Genomic DNA, 14540 nt, shown 5'->3' with positions numbered 1-14540 from the left:
ACTTTCTTGCTTTATTATGGGAAGAAGCTAACGCACCTAATTTCTCCTTTTTAGTTGTGGGGCTTGAACTCAAGGCCTGGGCTCTGTCCCTAAGCTCTTGGGCTCAGGCTAATCTTGCCACTTGGAGCTACAGTGCCACTTGTGGTTTTCTGGTGGCTCACTGGAGATGAGTGTCTCACAGTTTCCTCTCGGGGAGTGCATGTCTCCCTGGAGCACCATGTGGTCCACCACTGAGCCTTTCCCACGCGTGTGTGCAGAGCTGGCCCACAGAATCTGACTCTGGGACGGTGACCACATAGATACCAGCCCCCAGTGGGACTCCTCAGCACCTCACCCCCGGAGCCCAAAGACAGAGCCCTGGACAGTGATTGAGCAGCAGTCAGCAGGAGTGAACTCTCACTGTCAGGTGTAGGTCAGTTGTCTCAGAGAGCTGAGACACTGTCAGAAGCAGGCTTGGCCTCCGTCACTATACCTTCAACACACTCTGTCCATTCTGAGTCCTGCATTTCACAGCTCACACTTTTTTTGTTTGTTTTGGTCAGACGTGGTTGGTGCCTGAACTCTGGCCTGGGTGCTGCCCCTCACAGCTCAAGGCTAGCGCTTTACTACTTGAGCCACAGCGCCATTTCTGGCTTTTTTCTTTTTGCTTATGTGGTGCTGAGGAATCGAACCCCAGGCCTCATGCCTGCAAGGCAAGCGCTCTACCACTGAGCCACCTTCCCAGCCTTCACAGCTCACTGTTGAAGTAGCATCTTCACCTTGAGTATGTGCTCATCACAGCCCCTTTGAGTTCTCTCCTTCCCTGAGAATGCATTAATCTAAAAGGGGAAAGGGGAGGGGAAGAGGGAGACCAGAACCAGGTTCAGGTGCCATGTGCATGTGTTAAACACCTGCTGTCTGCCTGGCTTTGCCCTCAGGTGTCCATAATTCCCCCTGTAGCCTCTTGGAGCCCCAGCTAGTAAATTGGAGAGGCCTGGTCGGTGAGGACCCAGCTCCCGCTCACGGCGGGCATCTCCGCCGGGCCTCCTGCCCTCTTCCGGGCTCCTCCTGAGGGGCCCTGCGACTTCCTCCCTCCCAGCTTGGAAGGCCGTGCTTCTTTGCTCTCCGCTGGTCTGGATGGTTCTGGATGGTTTTGTCCCTGCTGCAAGGAAGGGCTGTGCACACTGCATTCTGGGCAGCAGTGCGCAGTGATTCCCTAAGACCCTGTATGACTGTGGGGTGGCTGCTGTGCAGACCTCAAAGCAGGCAGACACGTAGAGCAGAGGTCCTGGAGCCCATGGGCCCTGGAGCTTCTGCGCTCCCAGGCCCGGGAGGGCAGCTGGGGGGGAGGTGGGGGGGGGTCAGCTGTCTCCAGGGAGGGCCGGGCATGGGTCCAAGGATGCTCATGGCTTCTCTTTCGTCTTCCTCTCTAGATTCTTGCCGCAAAAGTACTCAACCTGGTCATGCCAAACATGTCACTGGGGCCCATCGACTCCAGCGTGATCTCAAGGAATAAGACAGAGGTGAGAGTTTGGGGTGAGCCTGGAGTGCGTTCATGGCCTTTGAGTAAGGTCAGTGTATTTCCCGGTGGGAAGCTGTCTGGGGTCTGTCCTGCAGTGGGTTCTATGGCCCTGTGCCCAGCGATGGGAGACACAGGAAGGAAGCGGTCCTGTCGTCTTCCGGCTGAGTGTTTGAGCTGTGTCCTCACAGTCTGCGGAGCTTACCAGGGGACCAGCAGCAGCCTGCTCGCTTTGGAGTGCACGTGACCAAAATCCAAAGTGAGATTAGGCAAAAGATTTATTGGATGCAGCAACTGAAAGCTTCAGGCGTGTCTGGATCTAGGGCGTTACAGTCCTGTTTTCCATCCGCCTCTGCTCGGCCCTCATTCCCTCTGGCTCGACTTGGTTCCCAGGCTGGCTGGGCCTACGCGTGGGCAAAGGCGGCCGCTGGCAGCTCTCCCCTAGCCGCCCTGGGGCGCAGACAGCCCCTTTCGGGCAGATTCTTACTGACTGACTGTGCAGGCCTGGGTTCTTGTCTAGGAAAGGAGTGGTGTTAGCCCCACCTAAACTCATAGCCTGAGAGTAGGGGAAGAGCGGCTCCAGGATTGGGCTAACAGGAAGGACAGACCGCCGCACAGGCCTGTGAACAACTCACTTCCTTGGCTCACTGAGGACCTGCTTGGTCCTGGGTCTGGACATGGGGAAGCCTTCCTGTTGGTGAGCTGCCACGCCGCTGCTGCGTGCAAGGAGCCCTGGTGGGCGGCAGGGGTCTCTCTCCTGCCCACCCCGCACACCGTGGCTTTGGCCTGAACGTGGGACCTGTGGAGAGCCCAGCTATCTTCATCAGAGACAGACAGACAGACTAGCTTGCCTGTGCGGTCTTTGGGTCGGAGCACCCAGGTTGCTTTCTCCCCTCTACAAAGGTCTGGGAGATAAAGAGGAAAGAATTATTTCAGACCCCCTTCCCTGCTGAGAAACGTGGAGTTACGGAGCTTTGATCTATTGGTTAAATTACTGAAGGTCTGATCAGGAGAAAAAATGGAAGGGACCTTTCTGGACTTGAGCCTGTAGTGTTTCCTCCCCTCCAGCCTCTACCATGGCCAGGTTTGGGTCAGGGGAGGGTGGAGCTGTTTAAAACGACCCCCTTTTCCTTCTGGGAGATGCAAGAAGGGTGCGGACTCCAGTGACCAGATCTGGTGAGAGTCAGCGTTCCAGCCCGGGGTGCCCCCCTGTGGGGTGCCGGCGCCCTGGACTGAGGGATAGACACCTGCACTGTAGCTGGGGAGCGCACGGGGCTCAGCCCCTCGGCCCCCTCATCCGTGCCAAGGCACAGCTTCAGCCCAGGTATCCCAGGACCCCTGCAGCTATAGAAACCTCCAAAGGCAGATACGTTCCCTGACAAGCTAGGTAAGGGGGTGCCGGCGGGGTCCCACCGGGGTGCAGGTGATGTAGGCCGGGCGGGCGGGCCTGCAGGCACAGGCCAGGCATGGGGTGGATGGCCGAGGAAGCAGGTGTCACTGTGGTGGACGTGGACAGGGAGCTGTGTGTTTGGGTTGCTCCGTGCCCCACCCCCACCCCGAGCACAGTCTCCCCACTTCTGTGCGGCCCAGCAGAGGCCAGCCCAGCCGTCCCAGCCCAGCTCCAGGGGTTTGGACCTGGTTGGCAACCCTGAGCCTGGCGGCTGTGACAGGCCTCTGCTGCCTGTGACCACCAGGGGTGCCTGGTTAGAGTGCTTTCCCTCCCCCAAAAGCCTTGGTGTGATTCTGAATTGTTCTCTGGTCCTGGATGGGAGAGGAGGGAGAGGGAGAGGTGGCTGGGTGGCTCTTGCGGTGCTAAGCCTTGGACCTACTATAAGGCAGGGGGAAAGCAGTGTGGGGAGGTTGGAGGGGAGAGGCAGGGAGGGACGCGGGCCCTGAGAGGGCTCCCCCATGGAGCCCTGGAGGTGCTCTTTCTTCTCCTGTGGAAGCCCAGTGTCTCCAGCGCCCCCTGTGATGCGGGCAGCCAGGCCAGGTGAGCTCTGGCACCAGGAGCTCGGGACAGGGGCAGCTCTGCTTATTTCCTTCCACACAGTGCTTCAGACGTGCCCCGCGTCGGGAGGAGGCCCGTGCCCCCTGGCACCTCTGCGTGGATGGGCCAGCCCCGCCCTCCCGCCCCGCCCTCCCTGCCCACCCTCCCTCCTGCCCTGCAGGAGCGCGCGAGGCTGGAAGGTCTTACTTTGTGACCGCTGTCAGGCTCCCCTTAGCTTGCCCACAGGACAGCAAAAAAGTGGTCAGAGCCACAGAAAAGGAGCTCGCCCCAGGGTAGAAAGGGGCCCACATGCCAGAGCTCAAGGCCATCCTCAGTGGCCGAGAACCACAGGCCAGCCCAGTCAGGCTGTCTGTGAGGGAACACACACACACACACACACACACACACACACGAGAGCAGGGTGGAGGGGACCACGTGGGCAGCCAGCACCCCAAGGTCTTGGAGACGAAGCAGCACACACATAGTTCAGCGTGTCTGTCTGTAAGGCATTTGCACAAAGAAAAAGCAAGTAGTGAGCAGGATCTGTCCACAGGATGAAGGCTTGCAGGGGCTAGGGCAACAGAGCAAACTGCACCTCAGGCTCCACGCTGTTGCTCGGGGACCTGGAGTCTGGCTCCCAGCAGCAGAGGCCCAACTTGCCCTCTCCCCCCCATTTAGAGGTAGGCGTTCGCGGGGAGACCAAGGCCAGGCCCTCCCACGGGCCAGGGGCAGCAGAACCAGCTGTCTTCATCCCCTAAGTTGATTCCTTCCTGATAAGAACACAAAACCTTGAGCCTGAGCACAGGACGGCTGTGACCTGTCTGTGGCTGCAGGGTGGTTGTCAGCCGAGTGTGCCTGCCTGCTCCAGCAGCCCCGGCTTCACCCCTGAACCCCACAGGAAGGCCCAGCCCGTGTGCCGCCCCCTTCCCCGGGCGCCTGGGAGCCCTGTCTGCAGCCCCTCCCCGGAGCAAGAGGGGCCCACATTTTGAACCCTTCTGGCTGGAGAGCCCCTTTGGCTTCCAGAGGGGCCCCCTGCACCTCGGGGTGGGCTTAGGTTCCCATTTGCCCCAGGTGATGACCCACAGACCACATCTGGCTTGTGGCTACTGGGCAGCTCGGGGTGGTCTCCAAGCAGGAGCTGTAGTGCACTGAGCACCGCAGGGTGTAGGCCAACCCCACCAGTTCACGGATATCAGGAGAATGTGGTGGGGGTGGGGCAAGGCCTTATTTCTGAATGGTTCTTCTCTGCACTGGCCTGGGGTGGTGTGAGACCCCGGCCCGGATGCGGGCCTGCTCATAAACAGGGCTGGCCTGGGCCCACTGGGCGGCCGGGCAGCCCTGGGACCCGATGCGGGCCTGCTCATAAACAGGGCTGGCCTGGGCCCACTGGGCGGCCGGCAGCCTCGGCCCGGATGCGGGCCTGCTCATAAACAGGGCTGGCCTGGGCCCACTGGGCGGCCGGGCAGCCCTGGGACCCGATGCGGGCCTGCTCATAAACAGGGCTGGCCTGGGCCCACTGGGTGGCCGGGCAGCCCTGGGACCCGATGCGGGCCTGCTCATAAACAGGGCTGGCCTGGGCCCACTGGGCGGCCGGGCAGCCCTGGGACCCGATGCGGGCCTGCTCATAAACAGGGCTGGCCTGGGCCCACTGGGCGGCCGGCAGCCCTGGGACCGCACAGCCAAGTGGAGGGAGGCCACCTGAGGGAAGAGCACAGCTTTCTAGTGCAAACTCCAAGCCTGGACCTCACTCCCCTCCCCCTCCCCCTCCTCCCCCTCCTCCCCCTCCCCCTCCCCCTCCCCCTCCTCCCCCTCCCCCTCCCCCTCCTCCTCTTCCTCCTCCTCCTCTTCCTCCTCCTCTTCTTCCTCGCCCTCCTCTCCCTCCTCCTCTTCCTCCTCCCCTTCCTCCCCCTCCTCTTCTTCCTCCTCTTCCTCTTCCCCCTCCTCTTCCCCCTCTCTTCTTCCTCCTCCCCCTCCTCTTCCTCCTCCTCCCTCTCCTCCTCCTCCCCTTCCCCCTCTCCTCTTCCTTCCCCTCCTCCCCTTTCTCTTCTTCCTCCTCCTCCCCCTCTTCCTCCTCTCCCTCCTTCCTTTCCTCTTTCTCCTCCTCCTCCCCCCTCCACCTCCTTCCCCTCCTCCTCCCCTTCCTTCCTCCTCTTCCTCCTCTTCCTCCTCGCCTTCCTCCCCTTTCTCTTCCTCCTCGTCCTCCTCCTCCCCTCCTCTTCCTCCTCTTCCTCCTCATCCTCCTCCCCCTCCTCCCCTCCTCTTCCTCCTCATCCTCCTCTTCCTCCTCCCCCTCCTCTTCCTCCTCCCCCTCCTCTTCCTCCTCCCCCTCCTCTTCCTCCTCCCCCTCCTCCCCCTCCTCTTCCTCCTCCCCCTCCTCCCCCTCCTCTTCCTCCTCCCCCTCCTCATCCTCCTCCCCCTCCTCCCCCTCCTCTTCCTCCTCATCCTCCTCATCCTCCTCTTCCTCCTCCCCCTCCTCCCCTCCTCTTCCTCCTCCCCCTCCTCTTCCTCCTCCCCCTCCTCCCCCTCCTCCCCCTCCTCTTCCTCCTCTTCCTCCTCCCCCTCCTCCCCCTCCTCTTCCTCCTCTTCCTCCTCTTCCTCCTCATCCTCCTCTTCCTCCTCCCCCTCCTCTTCCTCCTCCCCCTCCTCCCCCTCCTCTTCCTCCTCATCCTCCTCATCCTCCTCCCCCTCCTCCCCCTCCTCTTCCTCCTCTTCCTCCTCATCCTCCTCCCCTCCTCCCCTCCTCTTCCTCCTCTTCCTCCTCATCCTCCTCTTCCTCCTCTTCCTCCTCTTCCTCCTCCCCCTCCTCTTCCTCCTCATCCTCCTCTTCCTCCCCCCCCTCCTCCTCGTCTGACCCGGGGACGACATGCCTCTCCCCGCTGATGTCTGGCGTGCTGTCACTAGGGTTGTCTGAGTGTGGGCCACGGGGGAGGCGCTCGGTGAGGGTGTGCGGGTGGCTGGCGGCTGGGGGAAGGACGTACAGATGCTGGGGATGGCAGGGCCAGGGCTCCGCACAAAGGAAGAAGGCTGAGGGCCAGGGCAAGGCCCAGGGGCCCTGGGAGGGGCCAGGCAGCTGAGCCGGGGTCCATCATTGTGGCCGTGTGAGGGCAGAGGTGCCCGTGAAGGAGAGGTGCTGGTGGAGGGGTCGGGCGTCCCTGCCGGGCGCCGATGCACACGGCCTGCCGGGCAGCCGCGCCCCAGCAGGCCACAGGGTGGGCGGCTGAGGCCCGCACTGCTGCTCCCCGCATTTCCTGTGCTCCGTGCACAGCCCAGTTCCTCCGGCATTTTCTACGTGAGTTCAGAATATTCCATAAGCCTGCCCCCCCCCACCCAGCACGCTGCACAATAGCCAGTGACCCCCTGGCCACATACCAGGCCCCAGTGGGGAGCAGGCAGGCCACCCACATGAGGCTGGAAAGGGCTCGGTGAAGTCTTAGCTCAAGGGAGACAGAAGTTTCATCCAACAGAGAGCAGGCCAGACGAAGGCCGTGGTAAGAGTGTTCTATGCCGTCTTACTGTGATTATCAGGGGGTCGCACAGAGTCTCCGGTCGTACAAGTCAGGGCTTCATAGTCTCCTTTTGGCTGATGCTCCCCCTCTCCTCAGCAAGCCCATCTCCTCCTGCTCAGGACAGGAGCGGGCCGCAGGCAGCGCCGCCCACCTGGTCCTGCCGGTGCCCACATTCTCTGCTGTGCCGGAGAGCTCTCATCTCCCAGAGGAATGAAGAGTCTGGGCTGCCGAGGAAGGGCGGGTGGGCAGGGAAACCTGTCTTCAGAGAGCCTGCGGGGCGTGCCGCGTCCCCCGGAGCACTGGCCCCCGGGGGGCTGGCTCTGTGAGGGGGGGAGGGCTGGGAAGGAAGCCTGCCCAGGGCCCATCCTCCCCTCACCTCTGGGCTCTGCCAAGTTCCGTCGCAGTCTGACCAGCTGTGTGTCCTGTGTGCCTGTCTTTTCTGCCACTTGCTTGGTTTCTGGTGGACCAGCGGCCACCCACTCCGTCACAGGTTGGTAGGCCTGGCTGGCAGTGGAGAACGCTGGTAGGCTGAGGTCCGCAGCATCATCCTAGCACACAACGCAAACACTGACCTTGTTGGTGAGTGGTGGCTCAAGTGGTAGAGCACAAGTTTTGAGGAAAGAAAGGAAAAGAAACAGTCAGGGACAGCACCTAGGCCCTGAGTTCAAGCCCCAGGACCATGGTGTGCACGAGCAAGAATGTCACCTCAGTGCTGGGCTCAGTGACAGAGCGTTTGCTCAGTGAACCCAAGGCCTAGGCTGCCCTTCTAATCGTCACCAGAAAGAGAAGTTTCTGTGGCTGGTTCAGAATTGCTGCTTGGGGGCCTCAGTGTCTCCCTGTGCCCCTCCTCTCCTCAGCTTCCCTCCGCCTCTCCCTCTATGCTCATACCACAGCCTGCCCTTTCCCCTGCTCAGTTCACCTTGCCCCTCACAGCCCGCCCTTTGGCCTTGCACACACACACACACACACACACACACACACACACACAGAGCCTTCCCCCCACACACAGTTCACCTTCCTCCCTCCCTCCCTCCCTCCCCCTGCTCAGTTCACCTCCCCCCCCACCCCTCCCCCCACCCCGCACAGTTCACCCCCCCCCCCACAGCCTGCCCTTTGGCCTTGCTCAGACACACACACACACACACACACACACACACACACAGCCTCCCCCCCACACACAGTTCACCTTTCCCCCCCTCCCCCCTCCCCCCCACAGTTCACCTTCCCCCCTCCCTCCCCCCCTCCCCTTGCTCAGTTCACCTTTCCCCTCACAGCCCGCCCTTTGGCCTTGCACACACACACACACACACACACACACACACACACAGCCTCCCCCCCCACACAGTTCACCCTCCCTCCCCCTCCCCCTGCTCAGTTCACCTTTCCCCCTCCCCCCCACCCCTCACAGTTCACCTCCCCCTGCTCAGTTCACCTTTCCCCTCACAGCCCGCCTTTTGGCCTTGCTCACACAGCCCTTTCCCCTGCACATCTGGCAGCTTCAGATAGAACATTGTGTAAACAGGGTCTACGTGACCAGGACAGGAACTGAGCCCTGGCGGGAAGGAAGCCCCAGGCCTGCGGAGAGCCTCCCAGGGGGCCAGCCCTCTGCGCTGCAGGTCAGAGGACTGGACGGCCCCCTGCTGTCCAGCTCGGGACAGAGGCGGTCAGGGCATGCATCTCAGCCTCAGGCTGGACCTCTCGTGTGTACAGACACACCTCTGTGTACACACACATACACACCAACACACATCTGCATATCCACATACATCCATACCCACACACAACACATACATACGCACATACCCACACCCACACGTATACAAAGACATCCACACACACGCCACCACACATATGCACACCAACACACATCCATATATGTAATACATATCCACACACACCAACACACACATATCCACATACACATGTCCATACCTACACGTCCACATATCCACACACATATCTACACCCACATACCTACATACCAACACAATACACACACACACACACACACACACACAGGGCCATGGTCCCAGACCCCTGGAGGAGACCCAGGCTAGAGCTGACGCAGAGCGCAGCTTGCCTGCCGGAACAGAGACCTCAGGCCACAGGTCTTGCTCAGGAGGGGGCTGGTCCTTGGTAGACATCTGTCTGTGACCGTGACCTTGTCCACATGTCCCCACCACTCCTTCAAAGGGCAAAGATTCTCCTAGTGCACATCAGCCTTCCAGCCTACCTATTGGCCAGAACAAGGTCCTGTGGCCTGCACTTGGCTGCAAGGGAGGCTGGGGTGAGGAGCTGGTTCTCAGAAAGTAGCAGGGCTCCCACGGGGAGAGTGGACTGCTTCCGCCAGGCAGCCGCCGCCGAGCCTCCTACCAGGAGCACAGGCCTACCCCCCACAGCAGCCAGAGGACACCTGTGGGTGTAACGCGGCCAACACGAGGCAGCGAGGGAGGCAGCGAGGGCCAGATGGCGGCGGCACGCTGGCGCCTGGTGCTGACGCCCGAGGGTCAGATGGCGGCGGCACGCTAGCGCCTGGTGCCGACGCCCGAGGGTCAGGTGTCCGCTGTTCTTAGTCTGCCCTGTGTGGTCCTTCCTGTGTCTCTCAGCATTGGCGCTGGGCTCTGCTGGGGCCGCAGCTCTCCTCCAGCAGGGCTCACAGCGGCCTTAACTGGCTGCCCAAGCACCGCCAGCCTCCTGTCCTCACGGCCTGCCAAACAGATGGCCTGGCTGGGCAGGGCTCAGCCTGGGCGGCCGGGAGAGGCTCGCCGGCCCCCGTGTCTCCGCCGGCCCCCGTGTCTGGCATCAGGACGAGTGTGTGGGGGGTGACCGCAGGAAGCCTGATGTCTCTGCAGTCCTTGCCAAGGCCTGCAGGCCCGGCAGCGGAAGCGAGGGCCCCCCACCCCCGTCACTGCGACTGTAAGACCGGAGCCCTGTCGTGTCAGGAGGCGCTGCCCTCTGCCCCCGCCAGGCCTGGCCGCGAGGCCCTCCACCAGTCTGCCCTGTGCTGATGGAGGCTTGTCTGTTGGGGCAAGGCGCACAGGGGACTGGGCCGGGAGGTGTGGGGACTCCCCTCCCCGCTGACCTGGCCCTGTCTGTTTCCCCAGGTCGAGCTTTACAACTCGGACCCCCTGATCTGCCGCGCAGGGCTGAAGGTGTGCTTTGGTATCCAGCTGCTGAACGCTGTGTCGCGGGTGGAGCGCGCCCTGCCCAAGCTGACGGTGCCCTTCCTGCTGCTGCAGGGCTCTGCTGACCGGCTGTGCGACAGCAGGGGGGCCTACCAGCTCATGGGCTCCGCCCGGAGCCTGGACAAGACGCTCAAGGTGAGCATGGCCCCCTCACCGCCCCTCGGGCTGCCAGCAGGCTCGGATGCCCTGCGGCAGGTTGCATGCGCTGGGCTCATGCCTTGAGCTCATGGAGAAGGGGGCCGTCCGGAGACGGTGGTTAGAAAAGAACCCAGTGGACACTGGGCAGATGAGCTCTGGGAGTGTCAGGTCCAAGCTCCAGGACAGCCTTAAGACTCCAGGAAGAGGGGCTGGGAAGGTGGCTCAGTGGTAGAACGCTTCCCTTGCATGCCAGAGGCCCTGGGTTCGATTCCTCAGCACCACATAAGCAAAAAGAAAGAAGCCGGAAGTGGCGCTGTGGCTCAAGTGGTAGAGCACTAGCCTTGAGCTGAAGAGCTGAGGGACAGCGCCCAGGTCCAGAGTTCAGGCCCCATGACCGGACCAAAAAAAAAAAAAACAAAAAACAAAGACTCCAGGAAGAGCAGGGTTACGTGACACCCGTGGCCCCTTGTCTGTGTGTGACGCCCGTGGCCCCTTGTCTGTGGGTGACACCCGTGGCCCCTTGTCTGTGTGTGACGCCCGTGGCCCCTTGTCTGTGTGACGCCCGTGGCCCCTTGTCTGTGTGACACCCGTGGCCCCTTGTCTGTGGGTGACACCCGTGGCCCCTTGTCTGTGTGGGTGACACCCGTGGCCCCTTGTCTGTGACACCCGTGGCCCCTTGTCTGTGTGTGACACCCGTGGCCCCTTGTCTGTGTGGGTGACACCCGTGGCCCCTTGTCTGTGACACCCGTGGCCCCTTGTCTGTGTGGGTGACACCCATGGCCCTTTGTCTGTGTGGGTGACACCCGTGGCCCCTTGTCTGTGTGGGTGACACCCATGGCCCCTTGTCTGTGTGGGTGACACCCGTGGCCCCTTGTCTGTGTGGGTGACACCCATGGCCCCTTGTCTGTGTGGGTGAAACCCGTGGCCCCTTGTCTGTGTGGGTGACACCCGTGGCCCCTTGTCTGTGTGGGTGACGCCCATGGCCCCTTGTCTGTGTGGGTGACACCCGTGGCCCCTTGTCTGTGTGGGTGACGCCAGTGGCCCTTGTCTGTGTGGGTGACACCCGTGGCCCCTTGTCTGTGTGTGACGCCCGTGGCCCCTTGTCTGTGTGTGTGACACCCGTGGCCCCTTGTCTGTCTGTGTGACGCCCGTGGCCCCTTGTCTGTGTGTGACACCCGTGGCCCTTGTCTGTGTGGGTGACACCCGTGGCCCCTTGTCTGGGTGTGATGCCCATGGCCCTTGTCTGTGTGGGTGACACCCGTGGCCCCTTGTCTGTGTGGGTGACACCCGTGGCCCCTTGTCTGTGTGTGACGCCCGTGGCCCCTTGTCTGTGTGGGTGACACCCGTGGCCCCTTGTCTGGGTGTGATGCCCATGGCCCCTTAAACACTAAGACCTCCTGGGGAATATAGGTAAATGCTGTGGGCAGGAAGCTGGAGGAAAGTTCCAGAGTCATTCCACGTGAAGGGCTGTCTTGAAATTGAAGGAGTGTTGGGAGAGGGTGGGCTAGGGAGTCCCTGGAGAGGGACGGTCGCTGGAGCTGAGCAGGAGGATGGGAAGGGGTGGCGGCTCAGCGGCGGGCGCACAGCCCACCCGCCGTCCTGGCTGTGTGGGCCACCGCTGGAGTCCAGGTACGAGGGGCGTCGGGCAGTGTGGGGACAGGCCGCGGCCGTGCAGGGCCGGCCCTGACACCGCTGCGCCCCACAGATCTACGAGGGTGCCTACCACGTGCTGCACAAGGAGCTTCCCGAAGTCACCGACTCCGTCTTCCAGGAGATCAACACGTGGGTCTCGCAGAGGACAGCCCAGGCAGGGGCAGGGTCCCCACCCTGAGGGCCGCGCGCCGCTCATGGCCCTCACGCCCGGGCACACGGGAGAGGAGGGCAGAGCTGGCTTCTCAGACGTGGCTCGCAGAAAACCCCAAAGCCAAACCAAAACAATTGGAGAAATCCTTAGCACAATTTACTTAAAAAGAAAAAGACATCCTGGTCCTGCGTGAGGCAGGCTGCCGCCGGACCTGCTCGGGCGGAGGCCTCGTGCACAGGAAAGGCCAGGCGGGGGAGACGGGCTGAGCACCCCCCCCCCGCAGGGAGATGCCCCCAAAGCACAGCCTCCACCCACCTCCCCCAGCGCCGGCTGCGGGGCCACCGCAATACCCCAGCCCCCTCTCCACCCTCTCCCTGGCCATTCTGGGCCTGAGCTGAGTGGCTGGTGGCAGGTCCCCACGGTGCCAGCCGCCCCCAGCACGTGCCCCGCACGCCCCTGGGACCCCGGGACCTCGTAGGTCCCGGCCGATGGGGAAGTGGGCATCCGGGCCCTGCCCCGCTGAGCACTGGGCGGGGAGCCTGGCTCTCGTCTACCTTTCCTCCTGCCAGGAGGCACGGCCGCCCGCGGGGCGCTGTGCATATCCCCCAGTCCCCTTCCCCCAACTTGCCTGAATGTGGAGGAGAGCCATGCGGAAGAGGAATTTCTAATAGAAAGTATATTCTAAAGCAGAGATATATGGGTGGGGAAGTGGACTGCACCCCAAGAAGGGGCTAGTCCAGCCTTTCCCTCCCTGGGGACGGTGCCCCCCTCCTTCCCGGGTGGGGCAGGACCTCCCCCCTTCCCCAGTGGGCAGTGACGCGTCTAGGGGGCCATAGAACACGCGGTGCCCACCTGGGCCTGCAGTGGCCTGGCGCCCTCTGGTGGCAGGAGACCACCGTGCAGCCCCGGAGGACACAATGCAAGCGCCTGGGGACCCCCGGAGCCAGGGACGCCCCAGCGACGCCCCAGCGGGAGCCAGACCACAGCAGGACCCAGGTGCCCCCGCCCACCTGCCCTTGGCCTTGGCGCCAGCAATAAAGGGGAGCGCGCACCGCCCTGCCCCCGCAGCGGCACTTCCCTCAGGCGTCTCATTGGTGAGCTGTGGGGCTGCAGGGCAGGGCGGGAGGCCTGCTCAGCCCCAGGGCGGGGCCGGTGCCCAAGCCCCACAACAAGGTGCGCCTCAGGGCCCCATGGTCCCGCCCGCCGCGGGCCCCTGGGTGAAGGCTGCTCCCTCCCTGAGTCAGGTCCGGCTCCAGACTTTTTCTGGGCTCCCAGAGCGTGGACCCTTGGCCCCTGCAACCCTGGCTGCACCGATGCTGAAGATCCTCTGGGGGGGGCAGGTCGTGTCCACTGCCCAGGTCCTACGTGCCCTCCAGGCAGAGTCCGGAGCTGACCCTGCCATGCCCCTCTGCCCCATGAAACCAGGCAGCCTCGAGGCTGTGCTCCAAGCAGGAATCTCTCTCAGCCCCAACGGCTCGGTGCTGGGGCCTGGAGCTGTGACTCCTGCTTGGCGCCCGAGTCTTCCCGTCTCCCACCGCCTCCCACACCCAGTGACGGCACCTGGTTGGCCCAGGGTGTCACTCAGATGCATGGTGTTTTTACATGAAAGCTCTTGTAGAGACGCATTCAAACTCAGACATGTTGATGTCTGGTTAAAGGATTCATACTTGGAAAGGGGTGGAGTGATTGGACTGGACTGTTTGGGGGGTGGAGGGCGGGGGCGCCCTGCATTGGTGGATGAGTCCGGAGATTCTGGGACCCGCCAGGTGCGCGCTGCCGCCCGCCCACTGCCCACTGCAGGGCGCCCTCTCTGGCATGCCAAAGCTGGCAGCCCTGCCGACCGGAGGCGAGGGTTTGGCAGGAATAACACGGCTCTGCCCGCGGGAGGAAGTGGGAGGGCAGGACCCAGGACCCGGAGACACCCGCAGGGAGGGGCGGGGCCGCCCTCCCCACCCCAGCCCACGCGGAGCACTGCGGCTGGAGCGCCCACCCCAGTCTGCCTCACACTGTCCTCTCTTCAGAGTCACACGCCGCTGCCTAGCGGGTCACATGACTTCTACTTGTCACTGTCACTGCGGCCTGACACGTGTCCACGTGTGTGCTCTAGTGGGGAACACGTGTGTCTGCTTAGAAATATTAAAGGAACCAATGTGCGCTTCTGCTAACTCTAATAAACCGGGTGTTTTCCGACAGTGTCCTGTGCGTGTGTGCCTGCGGCCGGCCACACTGGCCTGGTCTGCGTGACAGGCGTCTTGCAGGGAGGTCGCCATGCTGTGGCCACGCAGCAGACGCTGCCTCCACGGCCAGTTCCAGACAATCCCACAGCCCCACCCCGCCTCCACCTCGGCCCGCCTCCACCTCGGCCCGCCCGCTGCGCTGGCTCGGCTCCGTGTGGCGCCAGACCCTCCCGCACCCACGCTGG

General features: G+C 62.9%; 1 protein-coding gene across 8 annotated transcripts in view; it reads left to right on the top strand.

Annotated features, from left to right (window-relative positions):
* LOC138824871 (monoglyceride lipase) overlaps positions 1–14310 on the top strand; it is a 76904-nt gene extending 62594 nt beyond the window's left edge. For all 8 annotated transcript variants that reach the window (XM_070019282.1, XM_070019281.1, XM_070019284.1 and 5 more), the window contains 3 exons: positions 1413–1502; positions 10096–10311; positions 12020–14310. In XM_070019282.1, coding sequence (XP_069875383.1) covers positions 1413–1502; positions 10096–10311; positions 12020–12145 — 432 coding nt within the window. In that variant the 3' untranslated portion in view covers positions 12146–14310. The remainder of the gene's footprint in view (positions 1–1412; positions 1503–10095; positions 10312–12019) is intronic.
* Positions 14311–14540: the final 230 nt, after the last annotated feature.

Source organism: Dipodomys merriami, unplaced genomic scaffold (genome assembly GCF_024711535.1).
Source record: "Dipodomys merriami isolate MVZ:Mamm:240054 unplaced genomic scaffold, mDipMer1.0.p SCAF_13, whole genome shotgun sequence".
Lineage (NCBI taxonomy): Eukaryota > Metazoa > Chordata > Mammalia > Rodentia > Heteromyidae > Dipodomys > Dipodomys merriami.
Note: the sequence above shows the minus strand (reverse complement) of the source record. Positions and strands in the feature narration are given on the sequence as shown.